The sequence below is a fragment of the Peromyscus maniculatus genome, chromosome 18 (genome assembly GCF_049852395.1).
Source record: "Peromyscus maniculatus bairdii isolate BWxNUB_F1_BW_parent chromosome 18, HU_Pman_BW_mat_3.1, whole genome shotgun sequence".
Lineage (NCBI taxonomy): Eukaryota > Metazoa > Chordata > Mammalia > Rodentia > Cricetidae > Peromyscus > Peromyscus maniculatus.
In genome coordinates, this window is record NC_134869.1 from 53,935,142 (window position 1) to 53,952,526 (window position 17,385).

The 17,385-nt window shown below is 37.4% G+C and overlaps 1 protein-coding gene across 1 annotated transcript; it reads right to left on the reverse strand.

Annotated features, from left to right (window-relative positions):
* Positions 1-5,771: 5,771 nt before the first annotated feature.
* Positions 5,772-6,710, reverse strand: LOC102927402 (olfactory receptor 6C1). The gene has a single exon (XM_006996618.3). It carries the CDS (start codon positions 6,708-6,710, stop codon positions 5,772-5,774), a length of 939 nt encoding a protein of 312 aa, XP_006996680.3.
* Between the last annotated feature and the right edge of the window lie 10,675 nt (positions 6,711-17,385).

The following is a 17,385-nucleotide window of genomic DNA, read 5'->3' on the forward strand; positions in this document are numbered from 1 at the left end:
TCTCACCAGAAGTTATTTTTTTTTGTATGTTCATACATAGAATTGTATTTTGTGCTGCTGTAATGATTTCAACATAGATCAATGGAGATAGGAAAGGAAGGATGAAATCACCACTTGAGTAAATGAAACGAGCTCTGAACCTCAGAAAAAGCAAGAGGAAAATGTAGGAAAAACACAAGAAGATCCTGGCATAGGTAAGGACTTTGTGAAGAGGACTCTGATTGTTTATTAAGTAAGACCAGAAGTTTACACATTGGATCTTATGAAATAAAAAGGCTGTATATAGCAAAAGGTAAAGGAAATTACTGATTGAGTGAAGAGAGAGCCCACAGAATGAGATAAAATCTTTGTATTCAGCTATGCATCCAACAGGTTACTAACACAGAGAATATAAAACCAAAAACAAAACAAAAAAAAAACTAAAAATGTAAGCATGAAGAAAACAGATGAGTCACAAAATGAACCGTGGTGCTGAGAAGGGTGTTCCAGAAAGAAGAAATAGAAATGGTCATTCAAAAGTAATCAATATCCCTGACCAACAAAGAAATACAAATTGAAACTACTTGGATTTCCATCTTACTCCAGTCAGAGTGGCTATCAAGAAAAGAAACCGCAAGAAATGTTGACAAGGATGTGGGAAGTGATGGTGGCTGTGGAACTGCTGAATCCTTTATGTAAATTAAATTAAGTAAAAATTCAAAAAAAAAGTGTGTGGGTTTCCTATAAAGCTAAAAGTAGAAATACTGTATGACCCAACTAAACCATCCCTTTGTAGATACCCACAGAGATACTAGCACCCCTACATTCATTGTTGAATTATTTACATGGTGGAAATGGAATCTTAGATGTTTATCACCTGATGAATGGAGAAAGAAAATGTGATACTTATTCACAATGGGATCTTATTTAGGCATAAAAATATAAAAAATTTAAAATTCTGTGGAAATGGGTGCATTTGTAAGATACTATACTAAGAGAAGTAACTTGGCCTCAGAAAGTCAAACATCACATGTTTTCTCTTATAGTGGTTCTTAGCTTCAAATGTTTAGATTTATGTGTTTAAACTGGAGATAGTTCCTGTAATGCAGGAAGCTAGGAAGGGGTTATGAAGATAAAAAGTCTCTCTAAACCCTCAAAGCAAAACAATCTATTGTCACTGCTCTTAGCTTTCCACCATAACTAGGTGATAAGACTCTATTGATGAAAATATCTTAAAGTACAGTTTTAGGGCATGTAGAAATCAAGATATAAGTAAAGTGGAAGATTGCTCCATGATGGTACATTTCTTGTTAGGACGCTGCTCTGCAAATTGCTGAGGTAGAAAAGGCAGCAACAAGCCATAGGCTTATGCAGCTGTGGATCTAAACAACAGAACAGGCAGGAAAGTTTGCCCCTGGTGTAGAAGTGGCATGATTATCATGCATGTAACCAGTCACTTTCTGATTGGTTCTTAAGCTGTTCCAAGAAAGGGAATTCATATCTGATATTGTAAGCTGGTCACTGACTTTTTAAAAGATGACCCTCCTCATTGTGGGTGAACATGGTCTTTCTGGTGTGTACTAAAATAGAAAAAGAAATGAGTGAATTTTCACTCTCTAGATCTCACACTGAGATGTCTATCTAATCCTATCCTTGAACAATTTTCACACAGGCAAACTCTTACTCGTTCTTTGAACATTGAGCTTACATTCTCAGATCGTTGGGCATGAGTATGAATTAGAGGCATACCATCGATTTTCTTAGGCCTATAGTTGACATGGCCAATCTCTCCTGATGAAAACGAATCTCTCTCATTTTCAAATTTTAAATCTAGTGTCTCATCCAAATCTGCCATTGTTTTATTCTCTAAAGAATCCTGACTTGTACACTCTGCCTCCTATGGATTACAGAAAACATTATTTAAGGAAAAGAATAATACAAAGAACTAGCTCTTTCTTAAGTTTAGCAGTGGAAAATGATATTCTCATGGTTAATTCTGGACACTTTGACATAACTGTCTATACACAGAGTAGGTTTGAATTGACTTTAAGAGGGTTTCAGCTTTATTTTCTAGTTTTCCTTTTTCTATTTTTTTTCAGCTTCTGCAGTTTACTCTGTGGCTTTCTGCAATATTTCCTTTGGTGTATTTCTTTTTTTTCTTTTTCTTTTTTTTTCTTAAAAAGATGTTATTTTATTTTTTAACAGAATGAAATATAGCAAGATAAAACAAACAAACAAACAAAAAATCATCACATTGAACTTGGACAAGCCAATCAGCGGGAGGAAAAGAACCTCCAAAGAGAAGTCACAAGAATCAGAGACCCACTCTTTCACACATTCAGGAGTCCCATAAAATACTAAGCTAAAAGCTATAATAAATATGCAGAGGACCTGGTGCAGATCTGTGTTGGCTCTGTGTTTGCTGCTTCAGTCTCTGTGAGTTCATGAGAGCTTTGCTCTGTTGATTTAGAGGGCCTGTTCTCCTGGTGTTTTCCATATCCTCTGGTTGTTACACACTTCTATCTCCTTTTCCATGGGGTTCCCAGCTCTGAGGGGAGGGATTTGGTGGAGAAATCCCATTTAGAGACCTCCCAGGGTCTTTAAAGTCTGGCTGTGGGTCTCTGTGCTTGTTCCTATTTGTTGCAGGAGGAAGCTTCTGTGATGATGATTGAACACAGCACTAATTTATGAGTATAGTAGAGTATCATTAGGACCCATTTTATTGTTACTTTTTATTTTACACCAGTAGTATTTGTTTTTACCCCAGGTCTATGGGCTAGCTAGTCTCTGGGCCTTCATCCAAGAAGTATTACGTATGGGTTTCATTTCGTTGAGTGGAGTAGGCCTTAAGTCAAATCGGGTATTTATTTGTTACTACCACAAAATTCGTGCCACCATTCCCTAGCATATATTGTAGGCATGACATATTGCAGATCAAAGATTTTGTGGCTGGGTTGATGTTTCATTTTCTCTTTTGGTAGTGGGCAGAGTTCCTTCCCAAATCAAAGACACTAGAATGTAGGAGTGAAGGGTCTATGTAGGCATCAGCCTTACCTTACCATGTTCAACAAGTTGTGTTGATGTTGTCTTTAGGAATGGGGCCTTGCTGTCAGTTTGTGGAGAGCATTCTATTGTCATGGTAACATCCTGGGCTCCCTGGGGAGCTTCATTAGACTCCTTTGGCTAATAGCTCAATTGGTTGTAACCTAGTACCAGTACTTGAAACTTTGTTGACAAGAGATGGCCAGTTGGGTTCCATCTCTCTCATTATTTGGAGACTTTATTAGGACCCCTTCATGTATTTTAGGAAGTTTCTGTAGATGTAATTATAAACGGTCTTATTTAATAAGAAACACAGAGCCAAATAAAGAGTTAAAAGCGCAGAGATCAGAGCAGTAGCCAACAGCTAAGACCACCTTATCTTATCACTTGCTGCTGTCCTTCCTCTGAGAGAGAGACCTTCTACTGTGTGATCTGTGTTTTTATTGTCTTTCTGTTCTACCATCTCATTGGCTTTAAACCCAACCACATGATTTCCTCGTCACTGCCTGTCTATACAGACCTCCAGGTCTCTATGGTTCGTACTGAGATTAAAGGTTTGGGTCACCACTTGGCTGTGTCCTTGAACACACAGAGACTCTGCCTGCCATGTGATCAGATTGAGATGTGTGCCACCATGCCAGACTTCTTCTAAATGGCTTGCTTTTAGCTCTGACCCCCAGGCAATTTTATTTTATTAACATACAAATAAAATCACATTTCAGCACAAATAAAATATCACCATAAGTTTCCACTGGATTAGGTTTCCATTCCTACCCTGAAATGATCTTCATTTCTAGATGTCTTTTGCTGTATTCCTTCTCTCAACCCAATCTTCCCCTCCCCCTTCACACCTGGTCCTGCTGTTCCTGTCCCCCTGCTCCTAGTCAACCCATAAAATCTATATATAATATCTATAAATAAAATTCTATTTCCACCTCCCAGGGAGATCCATGTGTTCCCCTTAGTCCCTTTCTCTATACCTAGCATTTCAGGGTCTACATATTATAGCCTGGTTATTATTTGTTTAATGGCTAACATTCACATATAAGTGAATACATACCATATTTATCTTTCTGGATCTGAGTTACCTCACTCAGGATGACTTTTTCTTGTTACATCCATTCCCCTGAAAATTTCATGATGTCTTTTTTCTTTAAACCCCTGAGTGTAATGTACACTCCATTGTGTAAATATAACACATATTCTTTATCTGTTTTTCCATTGAGGGACATCTAGGTTGTTTCCAGTTTCTGGCTATTATAAATAAGCATCATTGAACATGGTTGAACAAGTGTTCTTGTGATAGGATGAAGTGACCTTTATGTTTATGCCCAAGAGTGGTATAGCTAGGTCTTAGGTAAACTGATACCCAGCTTTCTGAGGAACCATCATACTTATTTCTATATTGGCTGTACAATTTTGTGCTCCCACAAGCAATGATTAATTGTACCCTTATAAAACTTTTTTTCTAATTCTTTGAGAATTTCATAGTGTGTTTTGATCATACATTCATGATTTTTTTAAATTTCATTGCTGCCTTAGGAAGAAATTTTTATTTGTATCTTTGGCTTCATTTGAAACATGCTTTTTCTGTTCTTGTCTTATAAGTGGGGTTTGATAAGCCAGTTGGTAGTTCTGAAAGCTTTGGGTCTTAAGTTCCTTTGCAATTGTGGAAAACTAATGGGATCCTCACTGAAAACTTGGAATCCATATAGGCTGTTTTTTCCTTCCTGACTCATTCTATAAATTTCACTAGATCAGTGAAATTTTTTCAGAATTCTACGTACTAACTTGTATATTTCATGCAGCATATAATAGACATAGTACATGATGATTAATAACTATTTTACAAAAAATAGTTAAAATGTGAAAATATTATGAATAATATATTCATTTCCTCAATAGTTATAAAGACACTATTAATTCTTATAGTAAAAAATTTATGAAAAAAAAGCTTTTAAAATGTATTTTTTCATGTTTATAAAACTACTATTGAAATCCTCAAATATATATCATGGACTTCCACACAGTTTTTAGCAACAGCATAGACCAGACATCCACATGGCCTCTAGCATCAGCGTGTGCTGTGGACCTCAGCATGGTGGTAGTATAGACCATGGACATCATCATGGCCCTTGGTGGAAGCACAGGTCTGGGACATCAACGTAGCCTCCAGGCAAGGAAACTACTTTTGCAGTGCATTGGTGACTGCAAACTCACAGTTTAGAAAGAAAGTCATAGAAGGATTCTGTGACAAGACCCCCCCCCATCCTCCCCAAAAAGAGGACATAAATTCAAAAGAGAGCAAGGACTGTTATAGGGTAGAGTGTGTTGGGAGGAAATGAAAGGGAGAAATTATGTAATTATCTTAAAATCTCAAAATAAAAAGTTTTAGGAACCACAAAGTGTCATTTTTAATGTTCAGTAAATAATGTATATTAACGTTTATAAATATCTCTCTCATTTCTAGAACAATATTTTTATGAAAATAACTGATACCACATTAATACCTGTAAAATTAATAAAACTAAAAAATAAATGTAATCCAGTATTAGAAAAAAAAATGTTAGAAATTCTTAGGAAAGCAATTTTAATTGTTTGTGTAAAAATTACATAAATAGCTTATTCAACTCTTAGAAAAAAATGAACAAGGACTGGGGACCATGTTGATATAAGCAGGTCATTAACATCCTCTATTTCATTATTTGAACTGGCCTTTACTGTGCCTCTCACTCACAGGTCACATCATTTCATGCACTTGTGAAAAATACCATTTTCCTTGCCATGTTCATAAAGGCTTGCTTGACTTGCTGATTCCTCAGGCTATAAATGAAGGGGTTTAGCATAGGAGCTACTGAAGTATTTAGTATGGCAACTCCCTTGGTCAAAGATGCCCTTTCTGATGCCGAGGGCTTAATGTACATAAAAATGCAGCTTCCATAAGAGATGGAGATGACAATCATGTGGGAAGAACACGTGGAAAAGGCCTTTGTCCTCTGACTAGCAGAAGGAATCTTCACAATTGTTCGAATGATATATGCGTAGGACAGAAATATCAATGCCAAAGTGAACATTAGGGTAAAGACAGCACAGGAAAACCCCATCTTCTCCAGGAATTTTGTATCTGAACAGGAAAGTTGCAGCAGGGGGAAATAATCACAGGTATAGTGATCAATGATGTTGGACCCACAGTAATCAAGGTGTAGGAGCAACATGAGCACAGGGAAGATGTTTAGGAAAGAGACTAGCCAGCAGGCAAAGACAAGCATTGTGCAGACTTTCTGACTCATGATGGTCAGGTAATGAAGGGGCTTGCAGATGGCAACATAACGATCATAGGACATGGCAGCCAGAAGGTAAAATTCAGTGACTCCCAAAAGGATGAAAAAAAATAACTGAGCTATGCAGTTGTTGAAGGAAATGGTTTTATCTCCTGAGATAAGGGTGCCCAAGAACTTGGGTATAGTGACAGTCGTGAAGGACACTTCTAATACAGAGAAGTTCCTGAGGAAGAAATACATGGGGGTCTGGAGCTGGGAATCCAGCAGGGTGAGAGTGATGATGGTCAAATTCCCTGTGATGCTGAGTGTGTAGGTGATGAAGAGAAAGACAAAGATCACAACCTGGAGCTTGGGGTCATCTGTTAACCCCAGAAGAATAAACTCTGTGGTTTCTGTATGGTTTCCCATTCTGCAGTTACTTTTTTTTCTTCTGCCAAATCTAAACACAAAACCAGAAAGAATCAAGTAGATTGAGGATTAGTGAAAATCAAAACAAGGAGCTGTCATATTGTTGAAGTAGTATGCTGTTTCTACCATTAAGGAACATTTAAAGCCATTCAATATTAATGATTCTTTGATTACCTTTCTTTAAACAGAAAACAACTGCACTTCAAGGCAGTGTGAAAAACAGTTAAGTATCAAACTATGATGCAATAACTAGTCACCTCAGTGAGAGTGGAAATTATGAAAAATATTCTGGTGAAGACATGAAGAGAAAAGTACTCTAAAATATTTCATTAGTGATGTTGGCTTAGTACAACTAGTATGATAACAGAATGGACGTTCCCCCCAATAAGAACTATGGATTTAGTATGTAATCCAGTTGACTTGTTGCAAGGTATGTATCCAATTGATGATATCAGAAAGAAGTGGGATGATCCTGCAGCTGATATACATCCAGGAAAGTTTAAGGATGCCTAGTATTGATTTAGTCTGAACCACTTACTAGCCTGAAAATCAGTTAACCTTCTTTGTTACATTTCCTCTTCTTGTAAATATACAGTTTCTTCTTCAGACAAGTCCATATCAAAGGACAATTTTAAGTTATAAGTGTTAATGTATGTGAAACATTATAAAATTATTAATACATGTGCATGATTGTGATTATGTGTAGCCCAGTGCAATGTCAACCAAATTATTTTTCTCGTTCCTTTATTTCTGTGGCTTTAGAAGTGATAGTTGCTGTTCACATACATAAGACTTTATACTCATTGATGCCAATCTACTCCACTTAGACAATCTGCTCCACTTAGACAATTCTGTCACTTCCCATCAACTCTCATATTACTTAGTACATTTACAAAAGGACAGATTTTATTATCAAAGCTATTTTAATATGTCTTGTGCTTAGTTTTATTTTAGCTTAAAGGAAGGATTTACCCAGTTAATATTGACTTTTATTTAATCACTTGTTGGTAGAATTCTCTTCTTTATGCTGCCACATGTGAGTCTATTAGAATTGTTATAATACTGGAAGAGTTAACTTTTGCATAATGATTTTTATTGTTTGTTTTCCTGTATTCTGGAGTTCTTTGTGAGTCCTACTAAATAGTGTATTATATTTTGTTTGTTTGTTTTTTGTTTTTTCGAGACAGGGTTTCTCTGCGTAGCTTTGCGCCTTTCCTGGAGCTCACTTGGTAGCCCAGGCTGGCCTCAAACTCACAGAGATCCTCCTGGCTCTGCCTCCCGAGTGCTGGGATTAAAGGCATGCGCCACCACCGCCCGGCTTTATATTCTTTAAACATAAATTTTAATTATTCAAATCAGAGAGTGTGAAAAGTATTTGAAATATGTTTTAAATAATCATAATTCTGAAACTTCTGATTTATTTACTGATTTATTGCTCTTAAAACTGAAAGAGTCACATGCTGACATTTGAAAACACTGAGACACTTTTTCCCCACTGTATGTCATAATCATAAAATGTATCATTGTTGATGAATAAATGTACTTTTAGAATTAAAGATAAATAAATACACATCATTAGATTAGTACTATTTTGGAAGTGAAAATCCATCAATGCATAGTATTTTATCCTCTTTTAATGTTGTATCTACTTTCCTTATTCTATGTACTTTGATTTTAACATTTTACAGGTAACAATGCAATTATTCATTTTCCTCTTATGGGCTAGAGCTATGAAGGAATGCAGGAAGACTTGTAAAGAAAAGTCTCAGTAGCTGTTGGTAGATATCCCTTCCTTCCATTAACACTTTTGTACCAGTTCTCAAAGACCAGAAAAACAGGCTTAAGGAAACCTCAACATGGCTTGTTTGAAGTAGGTGATCAAATATCCAGCTCTAGGGCTATTTTGGTACATTTTTTTTTTATGTAAAAACATTAGTGAAAACTCAATGGGTTGTAGTCATTTGTCAACTAAATGGGTTTGGTATAAATTTTAAAATTTTGTAGATTTCTAGACCATTAAAATGTTCCAAGGATGTATTTTATCTGAGAATAAAAACTATGTCCAAACATTTAATTCATCTCTTTAAGTTCAAATGTTAAATGGGTTAGGTTACTTTTTATTTTTTTCAAAGATGAATATATGTATCTATGTAAACAGTGTTCTGTCTGCATGTAAACCTGATGCCAGAGAGGCCATCAGATCTCATTATAGATCATTGTGAGTTGCCATGTGACTGCTGGGAATTGAACTTAGGAGCTCTGGAAGAGCAGCCAGCTCTCTTAATTGCTGAGTCATCTCTCCAGCCCAGGGTTAGGTTATTAACATCTCATTTCCTTCCACCCATTTCATCAAATTTACTTCATACTTGCCTTTTAAAGAATCTGAGATGAATTCCTTGAACAATTCAAAATAACAATTAACAATGATAATATTTGTTCAGTATCATGATTACAATTAATCTTCAGGGTTTCATTATGAAAATATACTCAAATTGTGCCCTTCCCAAGTCTCTACAATGAAATAAATAGCAACAATGACCCTTGAAATAAACTAGGTAAAGTATGGGCAATTCATAAATATTTATGGGGAGAAAACTGTATTAAAGGATATATTAGAGTTGGAAGGTTAAAGGATGCTCTTTTGAGAGACACATTAGGGAGTTTGACTAGTCGCATTTTAGTTTTGATATGTGTGTTAGTAATATTTCATGAAGCCATGGATGATCATTTTCCTCCATGATACATTGACTTTGAAAGGCCAGTTTTTTTCTCAAGTTTTCCTACATTTATTCATTTTTTTCTTTAGTCAAACCTCATTAAATGTAAGTCATTAGAAAAATTACACAGAGGACTTGTCCAAGCATATTTTGTTGATCACATTGTCTTCATTCTTTATGCCTTCAAATTTTAAAGAATTGTTCATAATGTTGGTGAATGATGGATAGGAAAGAATAACTATTTAATTCAAGGCATGGGTAATATCTAGCTCAGCTTCAAATCTCAAATTGTATAAAAGTACTCTGTATAATGAAGTTGAATGGATAGGGAGGTAGAGAGGATCTAGGATGAGTTGGTAGAGGGGAAAGAATATGATAAAAAATATAATATGTGCAAAAGATTTAAATACCCAAGTAAGTAAACAATAAACAAAAATATTCTTATATCAGTATTCTCACTGCAGGGTCTAGTTCATGCCATAAGGATTCTTTAAAAAATTTTTGTTCATTTGGATTTAGCAGATTCCTCAGGAGAACTCACTGAGTGACTATACTTATTTTTATTAAATTCTCTTTTTACTATTTTCATAGTTACTTATGCAAATCTTTCCAGGAATATATGAATGGGATACATTAATAACTTTCAATAATGATGTGCAGGATCAATTATATATATATATATATATATATATATATATATATATATATATATATATAGAGAGAGAGAGAGAGAGAGAGAGAGAGAGAGAGAGAAGAAAACTAAGAGAAATAGAGTTTATCAGGCCACATTTAATAGCTTCATAAATACTAGCGCTAATGTCTAGAAACGTTTTTGAAAATGAAAAAAGAAACTCTGTTCCATGAATAATAATGGTAGTAGAGAAGCAAAAAGCAAACTGAAAGGTTGAATTTCACAGAACTGCTAGAGAAGTAATAATAATACTTCATGAAGGTTTATTTAGTTATATACCAATAGATTATGTATTTCCTTATATATACTTCATTTAAAAAATGTTCCAAATAGAGAATTTGGAAAAAGTATCTAACCTCACACTTTTAGTTCATTACCTAGTCATATACAAAGAAAACACAGAAGAAAAATGAAATAATAATATCATCATCTTAAAACACTATTGATTTCTGATTTAAGATACTATAAAATCAGTTAACTTCATAGGAAGCATGTGGCTTGGTCTTTTTGTTTGTTTGTTTTTGTTTTTGCTTTTTTTTTTTTCGAGACAAGGTTTCTCTGTGTAGTTTTGGTGCCTGTCCTGGATCTCGCTCTTTAGACCAGGTTGGCCTCGAACTCACAGAGATCTGCCTGGCTCTGCCTCCTGAGTGCTAGAATCAAAGGCATGCACCACCACCGCCCGGAGTGGCTTTGTTTTGAAAGAGGTTATTGTAATTTTTAACTCAAGTGGACCACCTAATACATTATAACTTTTAATGAGGTAATTTCTTTAAAAACAAAATTTCTCTGTGCAAAATAGAGTTGAAATTTCAAGAATGTTTTCGAAAATTGAGATTTTATAAATAATTGTGTTCCAAAAATTCTGTAGCAACTAGGCTCTCTGGGAATGGCTGTGCTATTATTTTCCTTTCAGTTGAAATGATTTCTCAATTTTGACAGTATATTCATAGTAGTAATGATTCATTAAAGGCATTATTTCAGTGAACAGAAACTGGTGTATTTTATCTGATTTAATTATTCTCACATATTTCTAAAACTTTTATTCTTATTCTCAAATGAAGTATTGGGGTTCAGATTTGATAATTGTCATTAATTTATACAACTAGAAAATGTCAAATATCAATAGATTCCCTACAAATAAAGATATTTCTTCAAAATAACACTAGTCCATAAAATATGGAATGAGAACTGTGGACATAATGAATTTTAGCTTTTAATCAACAGAAAATACATAAATTGACATAAGTAATCATACCACATTTCAAAATATAATTACAGTAAATCTCAAGTTTGATAAAGTTGAGCTCTGAAATGGTGTTTGATTTTGAGAGGCTTGCACTGCTCTTTTCATGCCCAACTTACCTATGATTTTCATACAGCTTCTTGGAACTCCTGGAATAGAGGAAGTGTCTTCCACCACTATTTCATTAAATAGTCCCTACTCCAGGTAACTAGTTGGGGTTTCATTGTAAAGATTTTCATCTATGTTTTCTCATTTTGTCCAAAGTGGGTTTGTTCTTTTGATTACCGAGAGACAAGAAAGAGTGAAGATGGAAACTGAAACAGTTTCAGGAGATGTTTTAAAATAACCATGACTTGCTTATAACTTATCTCACATGGAGTACTAAAGTTTTATCCTTTCACTCTGCAGTTGGCTCAAGTGACCAATTCAGTGAATCAAAATTACCAGCAGAGGAATGTACACAAAGCACAAGGGACCATCAAGCTTAATAGCATTAGTATCAAAATTGGAAAAAGAAGCTTGGGATACAGTGCCCAGTGAGAGTGAGGTTATTAATAAAGAAGGAAGTCATGCTGATTTTCATGTAGTTTGGAATCTGCCTACCTTTAAGAATTTTGACTACAATAAAACATCTTATACTTTGTGCCTTTTTTTCTCTGCTCATTCAATCAATAATAATGAATTAGTGTTATAATTTACATGTCAAACATAATATTAGGACCATTTTCCTTGAGGAGGCTATAAATATAGTTTTACCAATGTTAGATTATCTTTTAAGGTCCAATATTACTGTGTAAGAATTTAGCAAATGCTATCCAAAACATTAAAATAGAACATGAATAGAGGATTTTTTGATTATCTTCTTTGCTTTTTATTTCTAAAAATTATTTATTTTTATTTTTGAGATTATAATGTAATTATATCATTTCCCCCCTTCCCTTTCCTCCTTCCAAACCCAACCATATATCCCTGCTTGCTCTCTTCCAAATTTGTGGCCTCTTTCTTCATTAGTTATTGTTACAAACATATATGTATGGGGATATACATTTATATATTCCTAAATGCATAAGTATAACCTCTTTAGTCTGTAAGTCTGTTACTTGTTTGTATATTTTCGATGACCATTTGGTATTGAATAAATGATTGATGTGCTCTTCCTTGGGTAAGATTATTTCTCACACTCTTTTATTTGTTTTATGTTTTCATTTTTTAATTGAAAATATATATTTTTGCAATATAGTCTGATCATGATTTCCACTCCCTGGACTCTTCTCAGATCCACACACCCCCCAAGCCATATTTCTCTCTCTCTCTTGCTTTCTTGCTTTTAAAATTATGTTATCATATTATCTGGTCAATGACTATAATCAAGTTTCTCAACTTTACTGAACATTGGTTACTCATAAAGAATAGATAGTAATGCTGATTTTTTAAAATGTAGTTATGAACATACATATTCCAAAATAGCATTTCATAAGTGCTTTATAGAATAGTTAGGATTATGTAGTATATTTCATTTATTTTTATTTTTTAAAGAATAATTTACTTTATTTTATATGTGTGAATGTTCTACCTGCATGTATATATGTGTACCACATGCCCATGGAAGTCAGAAGAAGGTGTTGGCTCCCCTAGACCTGGAGTTACAGATGGTTGTGAGCCACCATGTGGGTGTTGGGAATTGAACTCATTTCCTCTGCAAGAGCAACAGTGGTCTTAACCTCTAAGCCATCTTGACACACGCACTTCAACAGTGTAGCATACTTCATCATTTTAATTGATTTTTAAAATATTTAGTATATTTTAAGCAGATTTCCAGGCTAAATAATAGTAATGGTGGACACCTAAATATTGATCTTTGATGATAGTGGGAATCGAAAAGGTTTAACAGAAAACGGAGTGAAGCATTGGGAGCTTCACGAGCGACATCAGCGGAGTTAATCGAAATGAAGAGACTGCAATAAAGACGTACAGAAATCTGCTTTATAACCATTTAAAAAGTACAACTTATATAAAAACAAAAATTAAAGGGAGATATTCCATATGGCTGGGGGGGAGGAACCTGACTCCAGAAGCTATATGAAAACACCAGTGCCAGGGTGAGCCATGGGGCAGCCAGTACTGAGGACAGAGAGTGTCCAAGCAGCCTGGAGCTCCCAACAGGGCCTGTCCTAGGCCAGCCAGCAGGCACCCAGCATGGAGCCACTGCTGCTGCACCCATGGCATGGAGCCACCGCTGCTGCACCCATGGCATGGAGCCACCGCTGCTGCACCCATGGCATGGAGCCACCGCTGCTGCACCCAGCATGGAGCCACTGCTGCTGCACCCATGGCATGGAGCCACCGCTGCTGCACCCATGGCATGGAGCCACCGCTGCTGCACCCATGGCATGGAGCCACCACTGCTGCACCCAGCATGGAGCCACCGCTGCTGCACCATGACATGGAGCCACCGCTTCTGCACCCATGGCATGGAGCCACCGCTGCTGCACCCATGCTGCTTGCCCTGCAGGGAGGGAAGAGTGTGGAGCAGCATTACTGCCCACAGGCTACAAGCACAAAGGTTGAGCCAGGCAAGGTTCAGGGCACAGACATCGAGGGCTGGGGTGTGTGTGAGTGGCAGCCAGGAGCTTGCACAGAACCTGCCCCTAGACGGCCTGCCTAGCCTCATCACCCTGATTCTGGGCAACAGCAGGATATCTGAGTCTCATCACTGGTGCAGTGTTTATGGTGCTTCAGAAACCAGAGGCCCTGAACTACCCTAATTGTCATCGTAGCACCTACATTCGGTAACTGATGGAAGGGGATGCAGTGATCCACAACCAAACAATGGGCTGAGCTGCTAGACTACAGTTGAAGAGAGGGAGGAGGGCTCACAGGAGCAAGTGAGGTCAAGATCATGACATGGAAAACCACAGAGACAGCTGACCTAAGCTGGTGGGAGCTCATGGACTCTGGCCTGTGAGCTGGGGAACATGCATGGGACCGAATTAGAGTCTCTCAATGTGGGTGACAGTTATGTGGCTAGATCTGTTTAGGGAGCCCCTGGCAGTGGGACCAGAACTTATCCCGGGTGCATGAAATGGCTTTTTGGAACACACTCCCTAGGGTGGGACACCTTGTCAACCTTGACACAGTGGGGAGGGGCTTGGTTCTGCCTCAATTTAGTGTGCCAGACTTTGTTGACTCCCCAAGAGTGGCCTTACCCTCTCTGAGGAGTGGATTGGGGGTGGGATGGGGGATGCGAAAAGGGGAGGGAGGGGAAACTGGGATTGGTATGTAAAATGAAAAAAACTTTTTTTTTAATTAAAAAAAAAGAAAAGAAACCAGAGGCCTTGAACCAGACCAACAACTCATTGCAATGACTATTTGCATGTAAAACCATTTGAGCTATATCTATATCTAATCTATATCTACCTACCTATCTATCTATCTAATCTATATCTATCTATCATCTATCTATTATCTATCTATCATCTATCTATCATCTTTCTATCTATCTATCATCTATCTATCATCTATCTATCTATCTATCTATCTATCTATCTATCTATCTATCTATCTATCTATCTATCTATCTATGACACACTGCCATTTCCAATGCCACTATGACAAATTCAATGGAGAGGTGAGAAAGATGGAGAATGGAGCAGTGAGTACGCAGTGGAGAGAGGCAGAACTAGAGACACAACAGTATCGACAGGTGTGAGAGAAGGCTCCAGTGAGTGGGGGAGCATGTCCTTGCTGAGCTGGGCTGATTGGGTGGTGTGCAACAGTCTGGGGCTTGTGCAGACTCAGCCCCAAACATGCTGACCGCCCTGCTTCTGAACAATGACAGGATGTCCAAGATGAAGAATTGTTCATTTTCTGGATTGGACCTCCTGCAAAGACTTCTATGGTCTATGTGGCCCCTGGAGGCCTCTTTGGCATCGTGATCCACTGTTTCAAGCAGTGTTGAAGGTCAAGGTTTATGTGGATGTCTGTGGTGCTACAGCAGTCAGGGGATGTGTTGATGTTAGTGGCTCGTGTTACCTCCAAAGGCCATGCTGTCCATGGTCTGTTATGCTGTCTGAGGCCATGTTGATATCTATGCACTCTGCTGCCACTGAGGGTCATGTCTGGATCTGTGGTCCTACTGCAGCTGGGGCCAGTGTTGATGTCTCTGGCCTGTGTTACCACCAAAGGCCATGTGGATGTCTGTGGTCTGTGCTGACGCCTAAAGCCATATTGCTGAGTTGTCTTCACTGCCACCTGAGGCCAAGTTGATGTCCTTGGCCTGTGCTGCTGCTGTGGGCTATGATGGTGTCCATGTCCCTTACTGTGGCAGAGGTCCATGTTAAGTCCATGGTCTGTACCGCCACTATGACCATACTGAGGACTGTTGTGCATGCTGATGCCAGAGACCATGTGGATATCCGTGGTCCATGCTGTCACCAGAAACCATATGGAAGTCCATGATCTGTGCTCCTGCTGACTGCAAAAGGCAAGGAAGCTACTTTTGCCATGGTATTGTTGACTGTAGACTCACAGTTGAGAACGAGGGGCACAGAAGGCTTCCGTGACAACCCATACCCCTCCCCCAACTTCCTCCATAACAGCCCAGACAGAAAGCCATCAAAGAGAACTCTTAAAAATTGTGATAAGGGCCTGATCCAGTTGGGGGCTCCTCAGCTATTGGTTTATAGTTCATATGTTTCCATTCGTTTGGCTGTTTGTTCCTGTGCTTTATCTAACCTTGGTCTCAACTGCCTGGACTGAGTGTACCAGGTTGAAGAACTCAACCCTCAGGGGTGTCTTTACCCTGGAGGAGATGGGAATGGGGGGTTGGCTGGGGGGAAGACAGGGGGGAAGGGGGAGAACAAGGGAATCCGTGGCTGATATGTAAAATTAAATTAAATTATAAAATAAAAAAATTGTGATAAGGATGCTGAAGTGCAGCTGTCTACAACTGATGATGTCTTTGGGGGTTTTGAGTGGGGAAGGACTCAGTGTTCTGCAAGGGGCTGGCCATCATGAGTTTGACCATGTGAGTATATGGTCACCACAAGTTAAATTTTGGTTTTCTATTTTTTTAAAATTCTTTTTCTTTTTTTCTGGGGTGAGGTCACATCACAAGGGTGGGGGGAAGACTTGGGAGGATTGGAAAATGATGTGAAATTCCTGAATAATAAATAAAAATTATGTAAAAATTAAAAGAAAAGAAAATACCAGTGCCAGAAATGTGATACTTACGAGCTTTTTGGTAATGATTGCCCCAGAAACCCCCATATAAATAGACTTTGGCCATTCCTTTTGGTTGTACACTAGAATTAGATGATACCATATCAGTTATCATGATGCTTTGTAAGCCACAAGGAGAGAAAAGGTATTAACAGTCTTTCCCAGATGTGAATCTAATGACCTATACGACCAATTTTTCAGGCAAGATATGACTACTTCACTACTATTAGGGAAAACCAACTGCTTTCATGCTGTAAACCTTGTCAAAATCCTATGGCAGGAAATTCCTGGACTCTTGTGGGGGAATTGAATGTTGTTGCTTAGCTAAATTGACACAGTGTTAAGTTGGTTTTTACCTATTTGCTTTAACACCCATAGAAAATGCCTCTAGCAGCCTTAATCAGAAAAATGTTCTCTTTCCAGTGTACCATGGTGAATGCAGAGAATCATGGCTCCATAAAGTGCTGAGAATAAGTGATGAGTGAGTGCTGAGCCCCTAAAAGAGATTTATACCATGCCCACTAAGGCTCAGCACTCCATGTGCATACCATGGCACACACTGGACAATAACAACAACACATGCACACATATATAAAATGGGAAATACATAAAACTAGATCTAACACATCGTTTCAGCAAAGCTAGGAAATAAAAATATCGTGAACTTGAAATTATTTGTAAGTAGAAAATATTTGTATATTCAATAAGTGAAGAATTAGCCAGATAAGGTACATAGCTTGAAAAATAATGTTTGTTGTAGATTATTTGATATATTTTATGTAGCTACTGTTCCATTAGTAATAT

What these genes read in the sequence shown, in the direction of transcription:
- LOC102927402 (XM_006996618.3), bottom strand. Translation starts at nt 6,710, where the DNA reads ATGGGAAACCATACAGAAACCACAGAGTTTATTCTTCTGGGGTTAACA.